The following is a 22,291-nucleotide window of genomic DNA, read 5'->3' as shown; positions in this document are numbered from 1 at the left end:
TTTGTTTGTTTTGAGACAGGGCCTCACTGTGTAGTTCAGGCTGGCCTTGAACTCACTTGTATAACCCAGGCTGGCCTTGAATTTGTGATCCATCTGCCTCAGCCTCCTGAGTACTGGAATTACAGGAATTCGCCACCACACCTGGCTCTAGTGATCTCTTAAACACTTTTACATTTCCACTGTTGTGACTTAGTTTCAGACAGGCCAAGCCAGGAAAGATCAAAATAGGCTAAGGACTTTATAGTACACATGTGTGATCATTCTAGCCTCATCCTTCCAGAGGACTAGAACAGTGGTGGCAAACTTACGGCATGTACGTTGTTTTTTTTTTAAGACAAAAGATCTTAATGTATGAGCTGTTTTTTACTAAAACTTCAGTATTCAGGTTTAATTGCAGTGTTGGCATTTTGTGATAAATAACTGGGTTTGAGGTTGCTGTTTAGACACTCATCTCTAAAAGGTTTGCAATCACAGGATTAGAGTTTTTTTTTAATCTGAAAATTGTCTCTGTGTGTATTTAAATACCTAACTTTCAATACAACATTCAAAACCAATTAGCTGAGATATTTGTCAGTGTAAGAAGATACCTGAGCCAGATGTGGCCGCACATCCCAGTAATCTTAGGATTTGGGGAGGCTGAGGCAGGAGGATCAGAAGTTTAAACCCAGATTAGACAATTTAGCAATTTGGGAGATCCTGTCTCAAAATGAAAAAGGACTGGGGATGTAGCTCAGTACAAATGTCCTGTATTCAATCCCAGTAGTACAAAAAAGCAGAAGAAAATAAAACAGGAGGAAAGGAGCAAGGACAAGGAGAGTGAGGAAAAGACATACTAATGACTCTGAACTTTGTAGAAAAGGTGGTGACGGGCTATCACCGCCTTTTCTACAAAGTGGCCTATATTTAGCACAGTATCAGTATATGCCATGTAAATATTTGATGAAGGGCCAAGGGAACATTTTATAATACACTGATAGTGTTCATCTGAAAACCATTGATGCCATACTTTTTATATACAAGAAAGCATTGTTGAAGGTGCCTTGATGATTTCTCAGAATTGTTTATGGCCTCCAGGAGTTTGTAGACCAGTGAGGGCACAGCCATGAACAGCAATAATTGCTCTCCAGACAGAACATTTCATGCAGCTTGGAGAGCAGAGAGGGGCAAGAAGAGTTCTACCTGTGCCCTCAGGAAGGAATCAGAAGCCAGGAGCATCTGAGGGGCCCATGAGGGATAGATGATGTTTAGGAAATTTAAGGAAAGATGAAAGAAAGAATTGGGTACACAATCATTCATTTCACACCTATTTAAAATATATGTTATCATCCTGTTTCATTTAATTTCCTCAGTTTAATTTATTTGTAATTGACGGATAATAATTATATATATTTGTGCAGTATAGTGCGGCATTTTGGTATAGGTGTATACTGTATAATGGTCAAGTCAAAATACAAGTATGCGGTTATCCATCATTTCAGACATTTATCATTTGTGTGTGTGTGTGATGAGAACATTCCGAGCCCTCTCTTCTAGTCACTTTGAATTACATGATACAACAATGTTTGATTTTAGACCAGGAATTGCAAGCTCAGATGTCTCGAGGGGCCAGGCTGGTGTCACATGCACATAAAGGGGGCCAGGCATAAGATGATAGGTTACCTTTGCCCCTTGGGCTACATGTGTGGATACAGTAGGGCTCGGTGGGACTGGGAGAATGGCAGCCTCAATTTGTCTTAGACAACTGTTACCACCTGAAGGTGCAAGCCCAGGGCTGCCATTTTTCTGACATTTTCCCTTCCAGGAAATTGCACATCAGATTTGTCAGAGATTCTCCAGAGTTCTTAGATGCTAGCAGTGAAATCAAATGGACAGCACAGGCTGGCTCACAGTCCATGTTTTAACAAGTCCACCAGGTGATTTTGGTGTTCACTCAAATTTGAGAGGTTTGGGCCAGGGATATAGCTCAGCAGCACAGTGCCTTGCTTGGCAAACACAAGGTCCTGAGTTCAATTCCCAGTACCAAAAAAAGGAAAGAGAGGTTTTCTTTACCCCTTTTTTTCAAATTGCTGGGGAAAGGTCAAAAAAGAATATTATTTCATGACACATAGAATTATATGAAATTTAGCTTCACTGTCTATAAATGGAGTTTTGTTGGGACACAGTCACCCCCAGATATATTGTCTATCTCTGTTTTGGTGGAGGAGGTGTGATTGGGATCGCATGGCTCACAAACCTTAAAGCATTACCTGGCTCTCTATGGAAAATGTATGCCACCTTGCTCTGGGCTGTAAGTTGAGTGGGAGGAAAGAGAGGGCAGACTGAAGTAAATCAGATGCTCAGGAACCCAAGCTTTAGAACCAAGATGAAGTAGAGAAAGACTGCTTGAGTTCTGCATTAATAAAACAGCTCAGGGAACAATGCACGAATGTTCCCTGACATAGGGTGATTTGACTTAGGATTTTTCAATTTTCCAATACTATGAAAGTGATGTACATTCTGTAGGAACCATACTTGGAATTGTGAACTTTACACTTTTCCTGAGCTAGTATTATGTGACATCCTCTTCTCTGGGCAGCCATAGCTCCTGGTTGCCTCACAGTCATGAAGGGAAACATTCAATGCTCTACAGCTGTGAGGTTCAGTAGGTTAGTGAATGCGTCTTCAACTTAGAATGTTTTTAACTTTTGTGGACTTATCAGAGAATAACCTGATCACAGGTCTAAAAGCCTCTGCATATAGGACTGGTTAAGAGAGAATAGTCAGGAGGAGAGGCCAGATAAGGACCACACAAGAGGAACAGGAAGAATTTCAGGGACACACCAGAGGAGGGCTCACAGTGACAGAGAGCACCAGAGAGACAGAGGACAGGGCTGGGGATTTAGCTCAGCAGCACAGTGCCTGCCTGGCAAGCGCAAGTTCATGAGTTTGATTCCCGGTGCTGGAAAAAAACCCAAAAAAGCCCCCAAAAACAAAAAAACAGAACATCTGGTGCTGGAACCGAAGAGACAGGGCAAACAAACTCCTGGGCCCTTAACTTATTACTCAGTAGAAGCATGATTTGTGATTTCTTCTGAGGCACTCAGAGACTGTGAAAGACTGTTTTTTTCTAAACAAAACAAAGGAAAACAAAACAGTGACTCTCCACTTGGGCCTACAGATATCCAATAGCTAGAAGCAGAACAAAGCCTGGCTTTCATCTTGTATCTGTCTCCTTTTTACCTGAAAACTTTAGGCCTGATCCCTGCCCCACTGCAGATAGGCATGTTAATCATTTAGGTGGAGTATCTGTCCAACAGCTGGCAAAAAAGTTTGATCAGCCCTAAATTTACATAACCTACCCCATCGCCTTCTACAGGGAGGACTCACTTAGAAGAGATTTATGAGAGCAATACCAGAAGTCTCCAGTCATTTCCCTAAACCTACAGTCACCTTGGATTACAGCAGAGCCTCCACAAAGCTAAGATTGTCCCAAGCAGAAACAATCCGCTCCTACTTAGTCACTGCCCATGGACAATGAAAAGGATTAAAATTCTTTAATAGTTGGACTCCAGTTAAAATCATCTGCTCTCCACAGGTGGTCATAAGATAGCAACCGTGGTAAAAGCAAACCTTTTGATATAAGGCTCATTCATTCCTCCAAATGAGTCCTTCACCCATGTCAAAATTGCTACAGTAAACATTCAATTTAAAACTATACAGTCCTCCTGGAAGATCTACACAGTGCTAAATAATCCAGGAGAAAAGACAGTCTTTAGATAATCATGTTTTCTGCCCAGGCAATTTTTTCATATCCTCATAACCCCAATCATTCACCCTGACTATGTGATTCCTCTCTTGGAAACTTGACCATGTCTCCCCTTGGCAATATATCCTGATCTAAATAAACTCTTGTCTTTCCTACATTCCTTTTTACTGCCCATGTCACTGGTTTTCCCTATACCATCTCTCACTGTCTCATGGAGACCAGATTAAGTGATGCACACTTCTGGAGTTACCTTGCAAAACCAGAACTGAGATAATGATCAGCCAGACCCTACCCCATTCCCAACTCAATAGCTCGCCTCTTTCCTTTGTTAACAGGTCAGTCTAATCCACTTCATCAGAACTTTATTCCCTTTAGCACCTCAACCAGAACTCCCTCCCCTGTTTTCTCTTACTTCCTAACTCTGCCTAATAAATCTGCCTGTGCTCCGCACTGACACCTCCTGAAAGGTTTTGCTGTGATGATGAGTGAAAAGTCTACATAGGGAAGGTTGAGGTCCACATCTCCTCTTTGGGGTGATCTCATAGGACCTTGTCTGCTGACAACAGGGCTCAGCCACTAATTTGACATATAGCTAAGATAAAGAGACAATTCAGAAAATGGTGCCAATATGGCCCCCAGAAGGTCACTGAAGGCAGTAGGAAAAAGAAAAGACTTCCAGATGAGCTATGTATTTGGAGTTGTTGGGAGGAGTTGTGTACTGCTAGGGCACTAAACACTGCAGCAGTTGAGTTGCTGGTGAGATATTTGTTGGAGAGGTCTTGCAGGGCCTTTGTAACACATTTGGCATAAGAGACAGGCGGGAGCTAGAGATTTAGAAATGAAGGTCTTCCACATGAAGGACAAAAATTTCCTGGAGTATCTCTGGACTTCATGATTTTACAAGGACAGTTGAGCCCTGGTTAAAATTTAGCAGAGTATACTGATTGAGGACCCCCTTTGCCCCAGAACTGAACTGGGTTGGAGATAGAAAGCTATATCCACTGGGACTACAAAGCCTAGTAACATGAGGGTCTATGTGGTAGCTCCCCGTGGTCACACAAATAGCTATATGACTTACAGAAGCTGAATTCGTCACTTGGACTTTCTGAATCTTCAGTCCTCAAGACAGAGATCAGTACTGCATCCACTACAGCCCCACCCCTGTTCTTTCAGGCTTCATTCTCTCAACCCCAGGGAACATACTCTTTCTGCCACAACTTGTCCTCTTTTTTCTTCTCCCTGCTTCTTCTCCCTCCTAATTCTGAGGCTCAGATTCCCCAAAGAGCAGTATGACAGACAAATGGAGCAATCAGTGACAGTCCTACTTCCTTGTCTGAATATCATGAAATGTTACTTTTCTTTGCAAGATCTCGTGAGACTTGAAGCATGAATCTTCATGGTGCAATTAGAATAGGTTTTTACAAAAAGTTAGCAATTAGCTTTAATTCTGTTTATAATAGAAAAACTTGTTTGCAGTTGGCTTCACTTGGTCCACAGCAACTTGGCAGTGCTGTTGTGATTGATAGCAGATAGCAGGATTACTCTTTAAAAAGCTTATTATATTCTGCTAATGTTTATTTGAAAGAGATTACAGTGCAGCTTTATAAATGGTTCTAAAACAACATGAGAATGGGATATTCTCTCTAAAAGACAGCTTGCATGCAAACAAACTAGTAACCTAAGCTATTAACTTCTTCTGACTGACAGTTTTGAAATGATGTTGCAGAAAAAAAATGGTACATGAATGTTTCCAGACATCAAATTAGTTAGATAAATGAACTTTGAATTGGAAACCAAGCTTTCGGTTACTAAACACAATGCATGCTATTTTACAGCTGGCTGTGTCTTACAAAGCTAGGCATGCCATTCCAAAAAGCAGTGATCTGTGCTATTTTACAATAGTTTAATATCCTGATTATGTCAGTAAACACACCATAGAAAATATTATCTTTAAAATATTTCATATCAAGATGAAGTGCACTCAGATATTTGTGCTACATCCACACAGGATTTAAAAAACCATCTATCTGCTTCTATAGTAATAATGGTCATATGCACATTACACAACATAACCTCCCCAGATGGAAGAAGGGGAAAGCTCATTTGATTGTAGCCATCAACCTAAGACTGGCTTGGTGGCTGGCTCATAAATAGACTTTCAATGAATAAACATATACCATTGCTTTCTGAAATTGATTTTTTTTAAAAAACTAATTTATTATGCCCATTTAGATCTAAATACAAAAAAAAAAAGCTTTTCTAAAAGGAGTGTAATTTGGGTAAATGGCAACAAATTATAAGTGAAATGTCATGGTGCAAAGCCACAGTTTCCTTTGTGATTGGATTTCTGTAGTAAGTGTGTGCTTTCATTTTATCATCCATGATGGTTTCCAAACATACATTTTACCATTTGGATCTCATAGTGATCTCCCTAATTATATCAGTTTTTGAGTGCTAGTGTAACAAATTAGCATATTACCATGATTTAGGTGGCTTAAAACAATAGCCTTTTATTACCTCCCAGTTCTCAGGGTCAGAAGTTCAGTGGTGAGTTGGGGCTGCCAGCTCTGATTCTCACCAGGTTAAAGAAGGCAGGACTACCCTGTTCGATGGATGTACTGGAAGAGGATCCATTTTTTTGTTCATTTGACATATTGACGGAATTCAAATCCTTGTAGATGTAGGACCAAGGTCTGTATTTATTTTGCAAGTTGTAAATTGAGGGCCATTCCTGAGTTTAGGGCTCCCTTACTCCATCTTCAAAGTGAGCAAGGTTGGTCAGTTCCCTCTCTTGTGCCATCTTTCTGACTCTAGCAGTGAAGGGTTCACTGCTTGAAAAGACCCAGGGATTATACTGGGCCCATCCTAATATTCCAGAATAACAACTCCATCTCAAGGTCCTTAACCTCATCACACCACCACCGTTCCTTTTGCCTAGTAAGTTATTATATTTCTGTGGTCTTTGGGGGTCTGGTTATTCTGACATGGACAGGAAAAATGTTGTTCTCCCCATTTTCCTAGTGAGGAAATAGGTCCATGCAGGCTGACTGGCAAGCCTTAGGAGACACATGTGCATAAATTTTTAGCCTGACTTCTCTCCTGTTGTGTAGCCTCTTAAATGAAAAAAAAATATTTTTCCAAGATAAAATGAAATGATTCTTTGATTTTAAAATTATCATTGCTTTGTTGTCAAAGGTAGAGAAATTACTCCATGGTTGTAAACTTGCACCCTTGGATGTGTCTAGAAGTCAGTCAGGTGCTCAACCACCTTCCTGAGGCTATTGGAGGTGGTCTGAGGATGCTCCAGCAACTCTGGGTCCTGGCATCTGACCAAGGCTTCTTCATCTGAGGAACACTCCTCATGATGAGTGCTACTTCCCAGGGGTGCTGGAGTACTGACACTCAGCATTCACACTAGACTGGTTCCTCTTGTATGCAGGGTGCTGGGCCCATGGTGCTAGGGCTGCAGGAGTCCCGTGGAGGCCATCAGGAGAGTGCTGAAGCCCCACCTTAGCCTTTGGCCTCTGACCTCCTCACTCTGGCATCCTAATGTTCCTGAGCCACCAGCAGGGGCTAAGTTGGATTGACAAGTCTGTCTTTGCTGCTGACAGTGAGGTCTGAATATATGAGAAAATGAGAGGATCACATAAGTCTAAGGACTATAACCATAGCTGCACAGCGTTGGTGTGATCATGTCCCAAATTGGAGGCTCAGTTCAGAAGCATAAAGTCAGCATATAATCGTGTCCCCTTGGCCACCTGTCACTAAGTGGTCCTATCCCTAAGCTACCATATCCCCAGCTTGTACTGTGCCCAGGCCATCATGTCACCACCCAGTTGTGTCTCTAAGCCATTGGGTCACCACATGGTCTTGTCCTCCCAACCACCATGTCCTTACATCATCCTGTCCCCTTGCCTAGCCTGGGACCACTGTATCACCATCCAGCCTACAGTCCAATACCCCAACCCAGGGCCAGTGAAGAACCATTAAGAAGTAGAACATGGCTTCCTAAAGCCTCCTTGCTCTGACCTTCCTCAACATCACCACTATCTTGACATGTCTCTGATTTCTAATTCTCTTGGCTCCACTCTTTACTCTCTGACTTGCATTTTATATCAATCCACATTTTATCAAGAGACAAAAAAAAAGAGTTGTGCTCCTCCTTCTGCTGCCCTGATCTGTGCCTCTTCACCTTATTCTGAATTCTGAGTCACTAAGTTCTCAAGGAAATAAGCAGGAGGACCCAGAATCTTCTTCTTAGAGCTGGGGGTTCTGGGAACTGGGCTGGAAATGACTGTCATTGAGTCCTGTGTATAAGAAATTCAGCTCCTGGAGGATTCGGGTATAGCTCAGTGGTAGAATGCTTGCCTAACAAGTGCATGTCCTGGGAAGGAAATCCCCAGAACAGGGAACGAAAGAAGGAATTCAGCTTTCAGAGCAACCCCGGTGTCCCTACCTCAAAGAACACAACACAATCCCACTTTGAAAGGCTTGGTTTCCTTGGCATACTGCTTGGTTCCCACCAAGCACCAGTGTCTGGGGCCAGCCAGGCAGCCTGTGGGGATCTGAGGAAGGACTGCAGCCCTCTGCTTGGGGACACTGCGTGATAGGCATTCATAGGTCACTCTTATGCCTCCTGAGGTGCAGCTTGCAGTCTTGGGCCTCTCCTCTCCCCTGACTGTCTTTCTGCCACCTCCCCCTATGCTCCACCTACACTTTTACCCAAAGGTGTCTTTAGGGGGCCCTGCTCTGGTTATGGGGAACATAAGTGGTCAAAACTGACCAGAGCCCCACCCTCACAAAGTTTCTCTTTTCCTGGGGTAAATAGACCATAAATAAGTAAAATAAAATCACAAATGAATTAGCACAGATGATGAAATATGCTAGGAAGAGGCAGAATTGATGAGTGGGAGTAAACCAAACTGCTTGTGTGGTCAGGGTCCCTCGGAGGCTGTGATGTTCAGGTTGACCTCCAGCAGGAGGTCACACAAGGCACCTGCTCAGGATATTTCAGTGCAGAGCCATCAGATGGAGACCTGGGAGCTCGTTCAGTTCAACAGTGAGTTGGAAGCTTGGTAGGCAAGCGCAGGATGGGCTCAGGCTTAGGCAAGAGGTATGCAGAGACTAGACCCTCTGCTCCTGATGCGGAGACCACAGTTTTGGTCTAAGTACAGTGGGTCACCAATAAAAGGCAATAAGAAAGAACTTCACTAAGCTGGGGACTACCCCAGCCTTCCCTTTGGATGGGGAGATGGGTAAGAATAAGAACTGAATTTTCAATGCATTAAGGTTGAGTGATTTGCCTCCTGCCATTTTCCAGATTGCTTTCTGTTAAATCCTGATGTCACTTCCATTTTCTGCCAACCAGCTAGAGAAAGGAGCAGATCATCATTGTCAGCCTCAGGACCCACCGTGATCCTCAGGTGCACATGGGCACTCAGTAAGCTGCCTATCTATGGTGTTCAGATGTAGGAAGGGAGGCTTAAAATGAAATATTTAGATGATTCATGAGGACTTAACATGCTCTGGCTATAGCAAAATCTGAAATGGAGATCTAAACTGTTTGCTATAAATTTAAGGATTAAGCCAATGTGGTGACACATGCCTGAAATCCCAGCACCCTGGGAGGCTGAGGTAGGAGGATTGCAAGTTTCAGGCCAGCCTGGGCAATTTAGCTGTTTAGCAGGACCCTGTCTCAGTACAAAAAAATAAAAAGGGCTGGAAATACAGCTCAAGGTAAAGGCCTTGAATTCAATCCCTAATGCCACAAAGAGAAAAAAAGTTATACATTATTGATTACACCAGTGGCGATGAAATCACAAGTGGGGCTAAGCGCCCTCCAAGGGCCAAAGCAGGCCGTGGGTCTATCTTTTCCTGGTGTGAGAAGTGGAGACATGAGCTGAAAATGGTGGGGTTGTTGTGTCATAGAACGCAGTCAGAACATTGCACACTACAGATCATCCAGCACTTCAATATACAAACAACCAAAAACTACATTATTTATCTTTCAAAAGCAGTTTTTACCAAAGGAGAATATGTGCCATTCTGAACATCCTGACAAGTTGCCTGCTCATTTCAATTTTCTACCAGAAAAAATAACAATAACTCACAGATAGAAATCATCATCTTTTATGTTAATAACCAGTACATCTCAAGCCAAGGATATCCCATAATAGTGCTGCAGTACCTTCTTCATTCATTCCTTACTAAGTTATACTGCAGTTAATTTAATTTTGTCCTCTCTAAATTTCATGGTGTGTGTTTCTTCCAGGCTGAGGAAACAGTATACTAATATTAAAGTGGTAATCAAGATTGCCTCTAAATATTCATAGCAATAAATGACTCCCTTGTGCCCCATGAATGCCCAGGCTGCAGTCTGAAGCATTTATTTAGTGCCAGAGAGGGATCTAGTTATTTCAGAGTCCCTCGAAGGCAATATTTTAATATTGTTGTTCTGCTTGAAAAATTAGATCCCTCTGAGCTTCCAGTATCAATGGTTAAGATGAATGAGTTTGGCTGAGAGTGAACCACAGTCTATAAAAGGATGACCGAGAGGTTGAGGTGAGGGTGGGAGGGTAGACACCATCACTGAGGGGTGAGTCCCTCCTTTCTGCCAGCCCTGATGCCATCCGGATGCCCCACGATGCCAACTTCATCATCAGGGTCAGATTTTTTTAAGTCATAGAAAATAGGCTATTCTTATGAACAAATACCAAGAAGAATGGTCTTGTACATCCTTTTATCAGAGGGAAAATAATAAGCATCCCTGCATTCATGAAAAGCTACATTTATGGACTCCAGGAATTTTATCCCCGTTATTGATGAAACAATTGAAATTCAAGTTTTGGGTAAGCCCCCAACTACACAAAAGGGTAGCTCAATAAAAATGTTACCAAGAAAATGAAAAACGTGTTGGTGAACAGTAAATCACTTTTTGCACTTCTAGAATATCTAGTTCAGTAGGATGCTCTGGCCAGGTGTACCATGGAACACACTGAGTGAACTTTGGCACTTGAGAGGGCAGCAACGCCCTGGGCAGACCCTTCTTTGCAGCCTTGCCTGAACTTGCCCTTGGGGAACCTGCCATAACCTCATTTCTGGGAGAAAGTCGTGTACTTCCTGAGGCTGGAGCATCTGATAAGAGGGAGACTCCCAGTGACAGATCTTCTGCCTTAGAAACAAGGACATCCCTGGCATGATGCTTTAGTCAGAGGTGGGATTTGTTTCCAAACAAGAAGACTTGGATTTGAGTCCTGGATGAGATTAGAAGTGGAATGTAAATAAAAACAGTGAGAGCTATTTCATGAAAATACCTTACAAGAAGTTGAAACATCAACCAAGGTCCTTACTATAACACACACATGCACATATACCACATACATGTGATTGAGCACAGGTAGGTAAGAATACCAGTAAATACCAGTGCCTTATAGCTTAGGAGGCAGTACCACAAGAAAAAAACACATTGATTCACTTGTCCTTCAGAACTAAAAAAGTAATGAAAGAGTCCTCATTATGCCTTTGGGGGAAGGAGGAAGCTGTAGACCACTGCCGTGACTTCTTGTCACCTTTGCTGATGAGAACTTGCCTCCAAGGTCAGTGATTTTCTCTCTGAACAATTCTCCCCCTTCCCCCTGCTCAGCATCCTGTAGGAAATGCTGCAGTTAATTCTCTCCAGGATGTCTGTTTCCCAGACCTCTGTCCTGTCTCTCTGTCTGTGGCCCTACTTTGGTTAGTTCTTGTTGGTTGAACTGATTTAGATGTCTAGCTGGTACCTCACCCAGTCCATGTTCTGCCCTGGCCATTAGCCTCACTTGCTCATGAACCATGCCCCTACCTATTTTCGCCAACATGCCATTGGGGCCTGAGTACTGCTGGAGGAAGACAGACATGTGCCAGTGAAGATGAAAAAAGCGTACCATGGAGAAGAGAGAGAGGGAACACTCCTTTCACTCAAGTAGAACAAGTAAAAGGGTACAAATTTAAAAATCTGTGCTTAAAAATATTACATCGACACTGCTGCATATGGAAGAAGAAAGAAGATCATAAAAGCAGCCAGGGAGAAGAGATGAACCCTGGCTGAGAAGCGTGAGAGCTAGCTTCGCTGCAAGAAGCGCCGTTGGAAGACAGTGCAGTGATGCTCTGTGCTGGGAGGTATCTGTGATATGACTTTCCTTCCCACATGTTCGGACTCATTCCAGAGCTGCAGCAATCAGTAAAGGTGTCAGGATGCATGGATGGATAGTGAGACATACCAGGGCAACGTGAGATCTCTTGTGCTATGATGGAAGAAGGAAAGAATGCACTTCTTAGCATGTGGTGTGGGGACAACTGGCTAACCATACTTTCAAAGTGAAATTGGACTTCTCCTCTGTCCTTAGCACAAGTCTGTTTTGTTTTTTTTTTTTTTGGTTTTTCTCCGGTACCAGGAACCGAACTCATGACCTTGCGCTTGCCAGGCAGGCGCTTTTGCCGCTGAGCTAAATCCCCAGCCCCCTGTCCTTAGCACAAGTCTGGATGGGATAAAGACTTAAGTGTGAAAGGCAAAAATGTAAAACATGTATAAAGCAACCTAAACTAACTTTTGACCTTGGAATACAAAAGTGTTGCTCAAATGAGGCACAAAAAGTTTAAACCATTGGGAACTTTATTAAAATGAGACTTTCCAAAATGCAAAGAAAATAATCTAAAGACAAGCTGCAAGTGAGAATAAAGCGTTTGTGATATACGTAGCAGATGAAGGAATAACATTCAGAATGGGAAAAAAGAAATGTAAATTAGTAAAAACAAGATGAAAAAAGAAGGAAGAAAAAAGAGCAGAAAATGGTCAGAAATCATGGCAAATGATCACAAAAGAGGAAAATCAAATGTCTGCCAAATATAAGGTGTTCCTCCTTTTCCTGCTAAGTGAAATATAAGTTAAAATTATAAGATAAAACTGTTACACTCATCAGTTTGGTCTTGTGTCACTCTTTAAATTTTTGCCAGATATTCATCAAGATACGGAGTGACGGAGCATTTATCCATTAACAGAGGGCATGTAACGCACTTGAGCTTTGGAAAACAGGTAAAGCTCCCCAGTAAAGGCAAACATGTGCAGACCCCAGCATGCAGAGAGACTCCATGCTGAAGAATATCACTTCTGTCCAGTATACATGCTGCTGTGTAAGGATGGTGATCAGAAAAATATCCCCGAGATCCATATGTAGCAGAATGGATACATAAATTGTTCATACAATAGAATACTGAAAAACTATGAAAGTAAGTGGACCTTGGCTACCCACAACTACATGGATGATTCTACAAATAGGAAAAGATCAAGTAAAAGAAATCAGTCATAGGAGGACAGAAAAAGTATGATGTTCAAAGTTGGGTCAAATTAAACTGTTGCTTAGGAATATATAAACTGGGAATAAAACTACAAATGAAATCAAGATAAGGATCAGTGGAAACATCAGGACAGTGATTACCTCTGGTGGGACTAAGAGGAATTCAGTGCGAGGTGTGTTCTGGTCTAACTTGCATCCCTCAGATGCAAATCTGTGCATTGGAGTCCTAACCTCCAATACCTTAGAATGTGGTTGTGTTGGAGAGAGGGGCTTTAGAGAGGTAACTAAGGTAAAATGAAGTCATGTGGGTAGGGACTAATCCAGTATGGCTGGTGTCCTTATAAGAAAAGTTTAGGACGAAGACATTCAAAAAACCGTATCAGCCATCTGAGAGCCAAAGAGAGGCCTCAGAAGAAACCAAAGTTGAACTTGGACTTCAGCTTCCAGCACACTGAGAAAATAAATCTCTGTTATTTGGGCAACCCAATCGGTTGCATTTGTTATGACTATCCTAGAAAACTAATACAGGGATCTTCTAAGAGTCTGGTAACAGCATACATTTTCAGAAGGGTAGTTGTAATTATTTTATTGGTTTGTTTTAAATTACACTGAAACATTTTATATACTTGTTTGGATGTACTTTCCTCAACTTGAAACATAGCATTATAATTACTCTCCAAACACTTCTGGCCCATTGATTAGCATTTAATTGATTTATTCAGCAAATACAGTTCTCTGAATATTCATCAAAGTCATTGTTCCATTAATGTAATCAATACTTTATTTTTAAAGCAAGGAACACTTTCACCAATGCTATGTCATTATCTCCAATGGATAACAATCAAAAGGAAATGGAGTGAATACATGCATTTAAGCTACAAAGTCTAATGCAATTAGTTGTGTTGAGTTAAAATAACTCTCTACTCTATTTCCCTGTTGGATTTCTCCTGTACCATCCATATCACACATAAGGATTTTTTCATCTCTCTGGAGGAAATATATTCTTTTGGAAAATGTTGGCACTGCAATGTTATAACAGCACTTGTAGACATTTTATGTAGAATTAGTACAAACGTTGCTATTTAAACTAGCTTAAAGTCTTGGTGGAAAGTGGTACTGCTAGCTAGCTATTATTTATTTAGTTAACTGAGAATCAAATCCCGAGTCTTGCTCATGCTCGCTAAGCATATGCTCTACCACTGAGCTATATCCCCGGCATTTTAATTTTATTTATAAATACAGTTGTCAGGATTGCTCTCTAAGGACCGGGTGTATAGCTCAGTGGTGCAGTGCCTGCCTGGCAAGCACAAGGTCTTGAGTTTGATACCTGGTACCAAAAAAAAAACCAAAGGATTTCTCTTTAAGAAGGTGATGTGTATATCAATATCTTAGGCAAACATAATTTGTAATTAAGGTAACTAAGTAAATTTATATGTATACATTATTAAAACAACTAAATATACACACACAAAGATATACACATGTATTTGGACACATCTTGACAGAATATTGAAGCTTTTATTATTTTATTGTAAACATAATTAATAATCTTGTTCTTCTAAGATATAATTAATGAGTGCATAATATAAACCCTGGAGAAAATATTGTCTAAGTATTTTTAATTGAATCCAAGTGTTAGAAAGTATAAGCAAATATAAGTGAAAGTCCCTGTGAAAGACAGAGAAACAAAACACTTTTCCACACTGAGATATGGAAGAAGTGGTATGAACCTGTAATCCCAACACTCCAGGAGGCTGAGGTAGAAGAATTGCAAGTTTGAGCCCAGCCTGGGTAACTTAGTGAGACCTTATTTCAAAAATAAAAAATGAGAAGAGGAGTGGAAACATAGCTCAACGTAGAGGCCCTGGATTCAATGCAAAAAAATGAAAAGTGGTTTAAGTTTAGTGTTATATAGGATTAAATAGAAATACTAATTCTTAAAGTTCAGAAAACACTCAGAAACCCAATCAGCCATAAACACTGGTGTCAAAATATATAAATTAAGAAGTGTGTTTGTGTAGTATTTTGCTACTATGAATCCATAAAAAGCAAAACCTGTTTAAACCCAGAAAATGTGCAAGCATTTCCTATGTTTAGAAATTCACCAGTTTGACTCTTAATCTTAAGTAACTTTCTAAAATAATATAACTTGCCAATTAAGAGGATATTATTTTAAGTAGTTATAACATAGAGAAGGGTTATATAGAAGATAATAGATGTAGAGATGATAATAGTGATATAGAAGACCCTCCTCAAGACACATTTCCAAAACCCTTAGGTACACATCAGCTATTATCCCCTGGAGGCTCCCATTTTAAAGATACCTATTACTCAGGAATAATTGGATGGTGCCAGTTTAAGTCATTATTGCTTATGCAGAGCTGAGCAGCAGAACTTGCCTACATGTCCCATATCCGTGCTGCCCACCAGCCGCAGGTAGCTGTTGAGCCTTGAAATAAGTCTGGTGCAACTGATTTTTTAATGTTATTTTAATCAACCTAAATTTAATTAGCCACAGGTGGCTAATGGCTACCAGATTAGTTGCAGAAAGTCTACAAAATGATAGCAAAGCATTACCTTATAAATAAAGCAAATCGTTTTTGAGCCTTTGTGATTCTACCCTAGTAATATTAATCAACTAATGTATATTTTCTTATTTTCCCAGAACTCTTGTGACCTTTCAGTTGTTAAAAAAAACCTGCCTTTTTAAAATTTTTTTTTGTTTTATTTTAACTAATTATTTTCATGTTGGGTATTTGGAATCTATAATTCATTTTCTCTAAAAATGTGGCAGCACATGGTTAATTTGTGATATAGCTGAAATAGTATATTTTAAAAACATCATGAACTGTACCTTCAAATATAGAATATTAGAAAACTATGCAGAAACTTCTTAGTCTTCTAGCTCTTATCTATAAGCACAGAACTGTTAAATTAGAGTTAACTTTGTTTGTATTGGTTTTGTCTGCCTGTGCTGTGAGATGACCCACCTTCCTCTCCATTTTTCTTGAACTGCTAAGAAACCTTCATTTGTACACAGGGCTGCGATGGCGTCTGGCCCTTTCTCAGACTGGCTGAGTCATTTATGATTGAACCATTCCTGTTCTTTCCACACCAGCCTGGGCAGTGCCCCTGAACTGAGAAGCAATGGCTCCATGCCCAGATGTGCTGGGCTCACAGTCTGCAAGCATCACAGCGTGAAAAACAGCATTAATTATTTGAAATTTACTTTAAGGTTCTAAATTCTATTTATGGGAAATGCCCTATTGGATGTGGGAAAGCCCCACTAAAGAGAAGGACAAGTGAGAAGAGTTGATCCTGAGTCCCCAGAATCACTGAGGACGTCCAGAAAGAGGAGCAGCAAGGGAGGGCCTGTGGAGAGTAAATTTGGAATGGCAAATCCATTTCGTCCTTGCTGAGGACTCCAAGTCAATGACTTAAGTTCTATGGGAAGTAAGGAGATCCCACTACCCTAGCTTAGGTGACAGATAGCCTGTGGCTTGGGGACATTCTTAAGGAAGGTCCTGAAACTCAGGGTATCTGGGGCAAAACAAAAACAGGTGCCTTTTCCCACTCAAAAATGGACACACATAGATTAGTTTTCTTGGGATCCAGAGGAAAAGAGAGGAGAGGAGGGCATCTGACAACCAAGAGGGAAGAGGCTGGTCGACCTGTTTGCCCTATTCACTGATTGATTCCTTCACTCACCCAATATTAATTGAATTTCTGTTGTTTGTTGGGCACCTTCATGGATATAATAAACAATCACAAATCCATATACTATATTATTACAAGTAGGACAGATGTGCTTTCTTGGAAGGAAAGGCCAGCAGGCTAAATAAAGAATAATGAGGGCAGAGTGCAAGATTAGGTTAGGGGGGTAAGATGAGGCTGCTTTTAGTAGGTGGCTTTCAAGCTGATCCCAGCAAATGTAGAGACCAGAGATACACGACAGTTCAGTGTGTCTGAAGAGCTAGCAAGGCCAGGTTTGACCAGCACCAGGAGAGTGGGCGGGGGCAGCCATGTAGGTGGGTGTGGAGGCTGATGAGGGTCAGGCCATAGGCATGGGGTGCTGTGGGCCACATTAGAGAGCTGGCATCTGATCACTGCATTGGGAGCCAGTGTGTGCTGATTTTTAGCAAGGGTGGATCGATCAAGTGTTTTTAAAGGTAGCCTTGTACTGTCATTGGAGAATGAATGAGGAGAAAGCACAGGTAGATGGGAACCTGGATAAGAAGGGTTGTGCAGTAACCCTGGTGAGAGACTGTGCTTTGAGCTGCAGAAGGGTGGAGGGATGTGAGGCCTCGACTGTGGTCCTCGGATCTCAGAGGGTGACTGATCAGGACTGTTTCATGGATTAGACAGAGTTGGCAAAAGGAGAGGAAGACTCCAAGGAAGATTTCAGATGCCTGGCATGACCCACCAGGGAAATGAAGGTGACTTTGACAGAGACAAAGGAGACAAAGAAAAGACCTGATGGTTAAAGGATGGGGGAGGGGTGTTGAAGTGGGGCTGGTCCCAAAGGTGCAGTTCATGGTCGAAGGAAAACATAAAGGCCCTGTCAGTACCAATATCACATTTCCCAGCTTTTGCCCTGGTCTTCTGTATTTGCGATGTCAGGATGTTCCCAAGGAAAAAATATGTTTTTCTCTCACTCTGTCGATTATCCTTATGGAGCATATCCAGATACTGGCAAGCCAAAGTCGAATGTTTTCAACTACATCTCCTTGTTTATCTTTCAGGATCATCCAGAAGTATTGAATGTTCGAATACAACTGGAAAGCAGAGAACTGATTATAAATCTGGAAAGAAATGAGTAAGTCAAGTTCTTGGTTTGGGCACATTAGGATAAAGTTAAGACAATGTGGATGGAAAAGTGCTATGTAAGGCAAGTTGGCAGTTAGAGGAACAGAAGTACATGGATTTGTAATCCATATTCAGATTTGAGGCTGGAATTAACTTCCAAATATTATCCAATGGAAAAATAAAGCATTTTATCACTCTAAGAGCAAACTTGATAACTCTGCAGGGCTTTTCATAGTTCCATTTCTTTCCTTTGCACAGCTTGATTTTGCAAGGATAGAATTTAAGCATCCCTGTCCATTCGAATAACTGTTCCATAATTAATTGACACTTAATGACTCCCAAATTATGTAAGTGAAGTTTCAAATAGGTATAAACTCTTTTCTCCCTGGGAAATTTGAAGAGTTGGTTTTAATCTTTCAAAGCCAGGGTGTAGCAGAAAAGCTTTATTTTTATCTCTCTGTTTAATATTTGGCCCTTTTCTGTAAATAATATTAATTTCCAGGAAATGATACTATATATTTTTCTGGGCCACTTGGTTATTATTATGTATTTTGTATGACTTCCTGATAGAACCTGTGTCTGTCTTGAGTCACAAGTGGAAACCATCCTGTTCATGCCATTCCTTACCCTCCGGCTTTCACCTTAAATTTCTTAGCTTATTTTGCTTGAATAAGGTCTTCTAATAAACAATCTGTATTTAAAGTAATAAATCAATTCCCTAAGACTTGCTTGATTAAAAATAGCAGTTTCTTGCAGAAGTACTGGTTCCTGTCTCTCACTCACTCCTCAGTCAAGCACTGGTCTGTGCTGAAGTTAGCAGTGTGAATAGAAAAGCTTCCCCAGGAAGAATCTTGCCAGAGATACGGAATTACACAAACCGGAATCAGGGTCTCCATATGAACAAGTCAGATCATTTACTGATATCAGTGCTTTGGTTTGAGGGCGCTAAGCAAGGCAGACAAAAGAGGCCGTGGGTGGCCCATCCTAACATTTGGTATCTAATGCCACAATGTCTTTAAAATCAATATATATAAAATCAAGCAAGTTACTCCTTTGGATTTGCAGCCTGCCTCTTTGTATTTCCTCTTATGTATATATCTCTCACCACTAAATGGGTCAGATGCTTTGTACACAGTAAAGAAGTAACGTGTCTTAGTTTTTCTTATGACCTGATGGCCTTAAAGTAGAGCTTTAGGCCTATGTACTGTATTGAATAATCAAGGATCTTAAACAGAAAACTGTATATTGCTTTTGATGTGTCTTCTTAGAAAAGCCAATATTTTTATAGTCTTTTTCTTTTTTTTTTCCATATAAGAATATTGTGGGACATTGAAGGTCTTCCCATTCTGGCTGTATGGTTTTGAAAATATTTCCCTGGAGGAGACTAGGTATTCTCTGAAAGAGCCAAAGAAAGACTTCCGGTGGTGACACACATCCTAGGCGGTGTGTTATAATTGGCAGCTGGTTCTAGAAGTCTCTGTGCCACAGTTGTTCCTATTATTGGGCTGTCGGCAGGACACAGTGCCTACTACAGAGGGAGGGCTGATCCCAAACTTCATGGATTGTGTTAATGACTACAGGTAGAGGAGCAGAAAAAGACTTGATAAGATGCTTAAATTATTTGTTTTTACTATAAAAAGAATATGTGCCCTATAGACAATTGAACATGGGGAGTGCCAAGAGGAACAACAAAAAATGTGTATCCCTACTACTAAACGTAACCCTGCTTAATATTATGGTGAATGTTAGTATTTTCTTGCTAGTAAGAGCCTTGCTTTTCTGTCTTTATAGCCAATATTATAGTCTTTGTGAGGTATATATCTTTCTTTATATATCCTTACATACTTCTTCATTTAGTTTTATAATGAACATGCTTTTCCATTTAGAAGTGATTTCTTACAGCCCATCTGGTTCTCTGAGTTTGTAAAGTGGCTTAATGGCTTTGTTCATAATTCCCTCTGAAAATGGTTTACCTTACATTGCTGCAGATAGTATAATACATGCTGACAACTAGACAATGGCTAATTTGTATGAAATATCTTTTAAAAAGTCATCTTTATTCTCTTCTTTTTATAAGGATAATCTCAAAATTAGAAAAGGTGACCACATAAAACTCTCTTCTGAATTTATTTCTCTCTTCCCAACTTCCCTTTTAGCCTGCATTTCAAAAATATAAGAAGAGAATTTAAATGTGTTCATGTGATATTCTATAGCTTTATTTTATTTACATTACTTATCCCAAATTTAAAGTTTCTACTGTGTTAACAGTAACATTTTCATAGTTAGAATAAACCAGAATTATAATTTTAATAATGTATTTCCCAAAATACTTCAGTATTGAACATTTCTTCCCTAAATTATGAGTCTATTATAAATGGACTATACAATTGAGGCAAAGAATACTAAAAACAATCTGCAATTTTATAAGTGGAGTGAAATGTTTTTATGCTTCTAGCTTTTAATGCTGTCAGACACAAAAGGCAATAAATCATCTAGTTTATAATTTTTTTAAATTTACATAACCTGTGGCCCAATAGTCCCAATTCAGAAAGTTTATTCAAATGAAGTTTATAGATTACCCACAGATAAAAAAATATAACAGAAAGTCATTTAAATATTTAACAAGCAGTACAGTAATGAAGCAATTTAATCAGAATGAAGAACTGACAGATGAGAACGTGGGCTGGTTGGTACCTGCTTCAGTGCCTATAGACCGGAAGTCAGTGTTCAAAGATCTTAATTACACTGATAAGAGATATACTCAATAAATTATGGCTTGGCTATGAAACAATACTATGCAGTAATTAAAAATTATGAAGATCTATGGTATAATCAATGTAAACAGAATATTACAAAATATTTCCCATATTGCCCAGTTTTTATTTTAAAATCATAAGCATGACACATAGCTGAATAGTAAGCTTGTGGAAAACTTTTTAATTTTCTTAATGTTTTACAAGAAGAAAATATGACTTTTAAATTAGGAAAAAATTTATTTTGAAAAAAAAATGTTGTAAAAACTTGAAAATGGTTGAAAAGAGAAAAGTAGAACTATTTACAATTCATAAAAGAAAAACAGGCCTTTGAAAACCTCCAGCAACTTTCAAAGAACAAGGGCAGTCTACCTACTGAATATTGAGTCTTTGAATTTTCAGAAATCTGTTCTAAGTGAAAACTTGCTTAAAATTAAAATCTAAATAAAAGTGGTCCCAGACTCTTAAATCATAAGAGCTATAATCTGAAGCTAATGCTGAAAGAGACTCACCTCATTATCCCTACTCAGAAACTCTTCCATGGCAATCCAATTCTTCATGGAGCAGGGCTGCATTTTTATTAAATAGTTGTTTGAGAGAATCTATTTTATTTGCCTTCTAGCATCCCTAATTTGTGCAAAGATATGCTGTTCACTTAAAATCTGTGTTTGTATAGCTATAATTGAATGTTTAAAGAAACGCAAAGCTTCCCCTGAGCAGTATTTTTCACAGCATAGCTGTCTGCCTATGGGACTGCAGGGACCAGGTTTATAACTTCCGTAACTCTGCGGGATCCCCGTGGACTCTCCAGCCATTCCTCAGACAGGTGTGTGTGAAACTACATCTTTGATCAAAATGCTTTATGGGACAGGCTGGCCAGCTTAGACATCCGTTTTTCCAGTTTAGGATAATTAAAAGTGAGGGCAGTAGATCACACTCCCTGCATCTCTCAATCCCAGTGAGCATTCTGTTTGCAAGTTCCGTTCCTGCCTCTGATTGAAGGCCGTTGCCATGGGAAGTCTACAGTCCACTGAATTTATATTTGGGGTGTGTCTGGATTAGAAAAACTTTGATGTTGATTTTTATTCTGTCTGGAACAATTCCAGACATCTTTTAAGTGGCAAATTTAATTCATATTCACGTATTCTAGAACAATAACAGAAGGGCCACTTAAAAATTGTCAAACACTACGCGTACATATTGGGAAGGCATTTAGTTTAGGTAACCTCTCAGGCTGTTATATACAGAATAGAGCAGTGTGGCCAGGGGGGAGATGGCATTAGATAAATTGGAAGGTGGTTAAATGCCTGTCCACGGCATACTAACCCATTGTTTACATTGACCCAGATTGTGCTGTGTACCTGGACTGCGGCTGTTCCTAGTGACCTTGGGACTGTGTGCATGGCCTCGTCCTGGCCTGCGCTTTTATCAGCCATCTCTATGAAGACATAAAAAGGTGCCCTGATCACATTTTCTGGCAACACAAAGCTGGGGGATAACTGTGCCCGGCAAGGCAGTCTGGATTATGAAGATTTCAACAGTTTGGATCAATGGGCCAAAACTAACAAGATGAGATTTAATGGGGATAAATGTAAAGTCCTGTGCTTGGGTTAACAAAGAAGTAAATGTTGCAAGTTCGGAGGAAAATTTGCCAGTAA

At 40.3% G+C, this 22,291-nt stretch overlaps 1 protein-coding gene across 1 annotated transcript in view; it reads left to right on the top strand.

Annotated features, from left to right (window-relative positions):
* The window catches only part of Adam12 (ADAM metallopeptidase domain 12), a gene marked incomplete in the record, with an annotated part of 345,893 nt that overhangs the window by 78,282 nt on the left and 245,320 nt on the right, over positions 1-22,291 (top strand). Inside the window, 1 exon segment of the mRNA XM_005402080.2 lies at positions 17,817-17,890. Coding sequence (XP_005402137.2) covers positions 17,817-17,890 — 74 coding nt within the window.

This window comes from Chinchilla lanigera, unplaced genomic scaffold (genome assembly GCF_000276665.1).
Source record: "Chinchilla lanigera isolate Chin_1 unplaced genomic scaffold, ChiLan1.0 scaffold00076, whole genome shotgun sequence".
Classification (NCBI taxonomy): domain Eukaryota; kingdom Metazoa; phylum Chordata; class Mammalia; order Rodentia; family Chinchillidae; genus Chinchilla; species Chinchilla lanigera.
The sequence above is the reverse complement of the archived record's forward strand: the minus strand, read 5'-3'. Positions and strand labels throughout refer to the sequence as shown.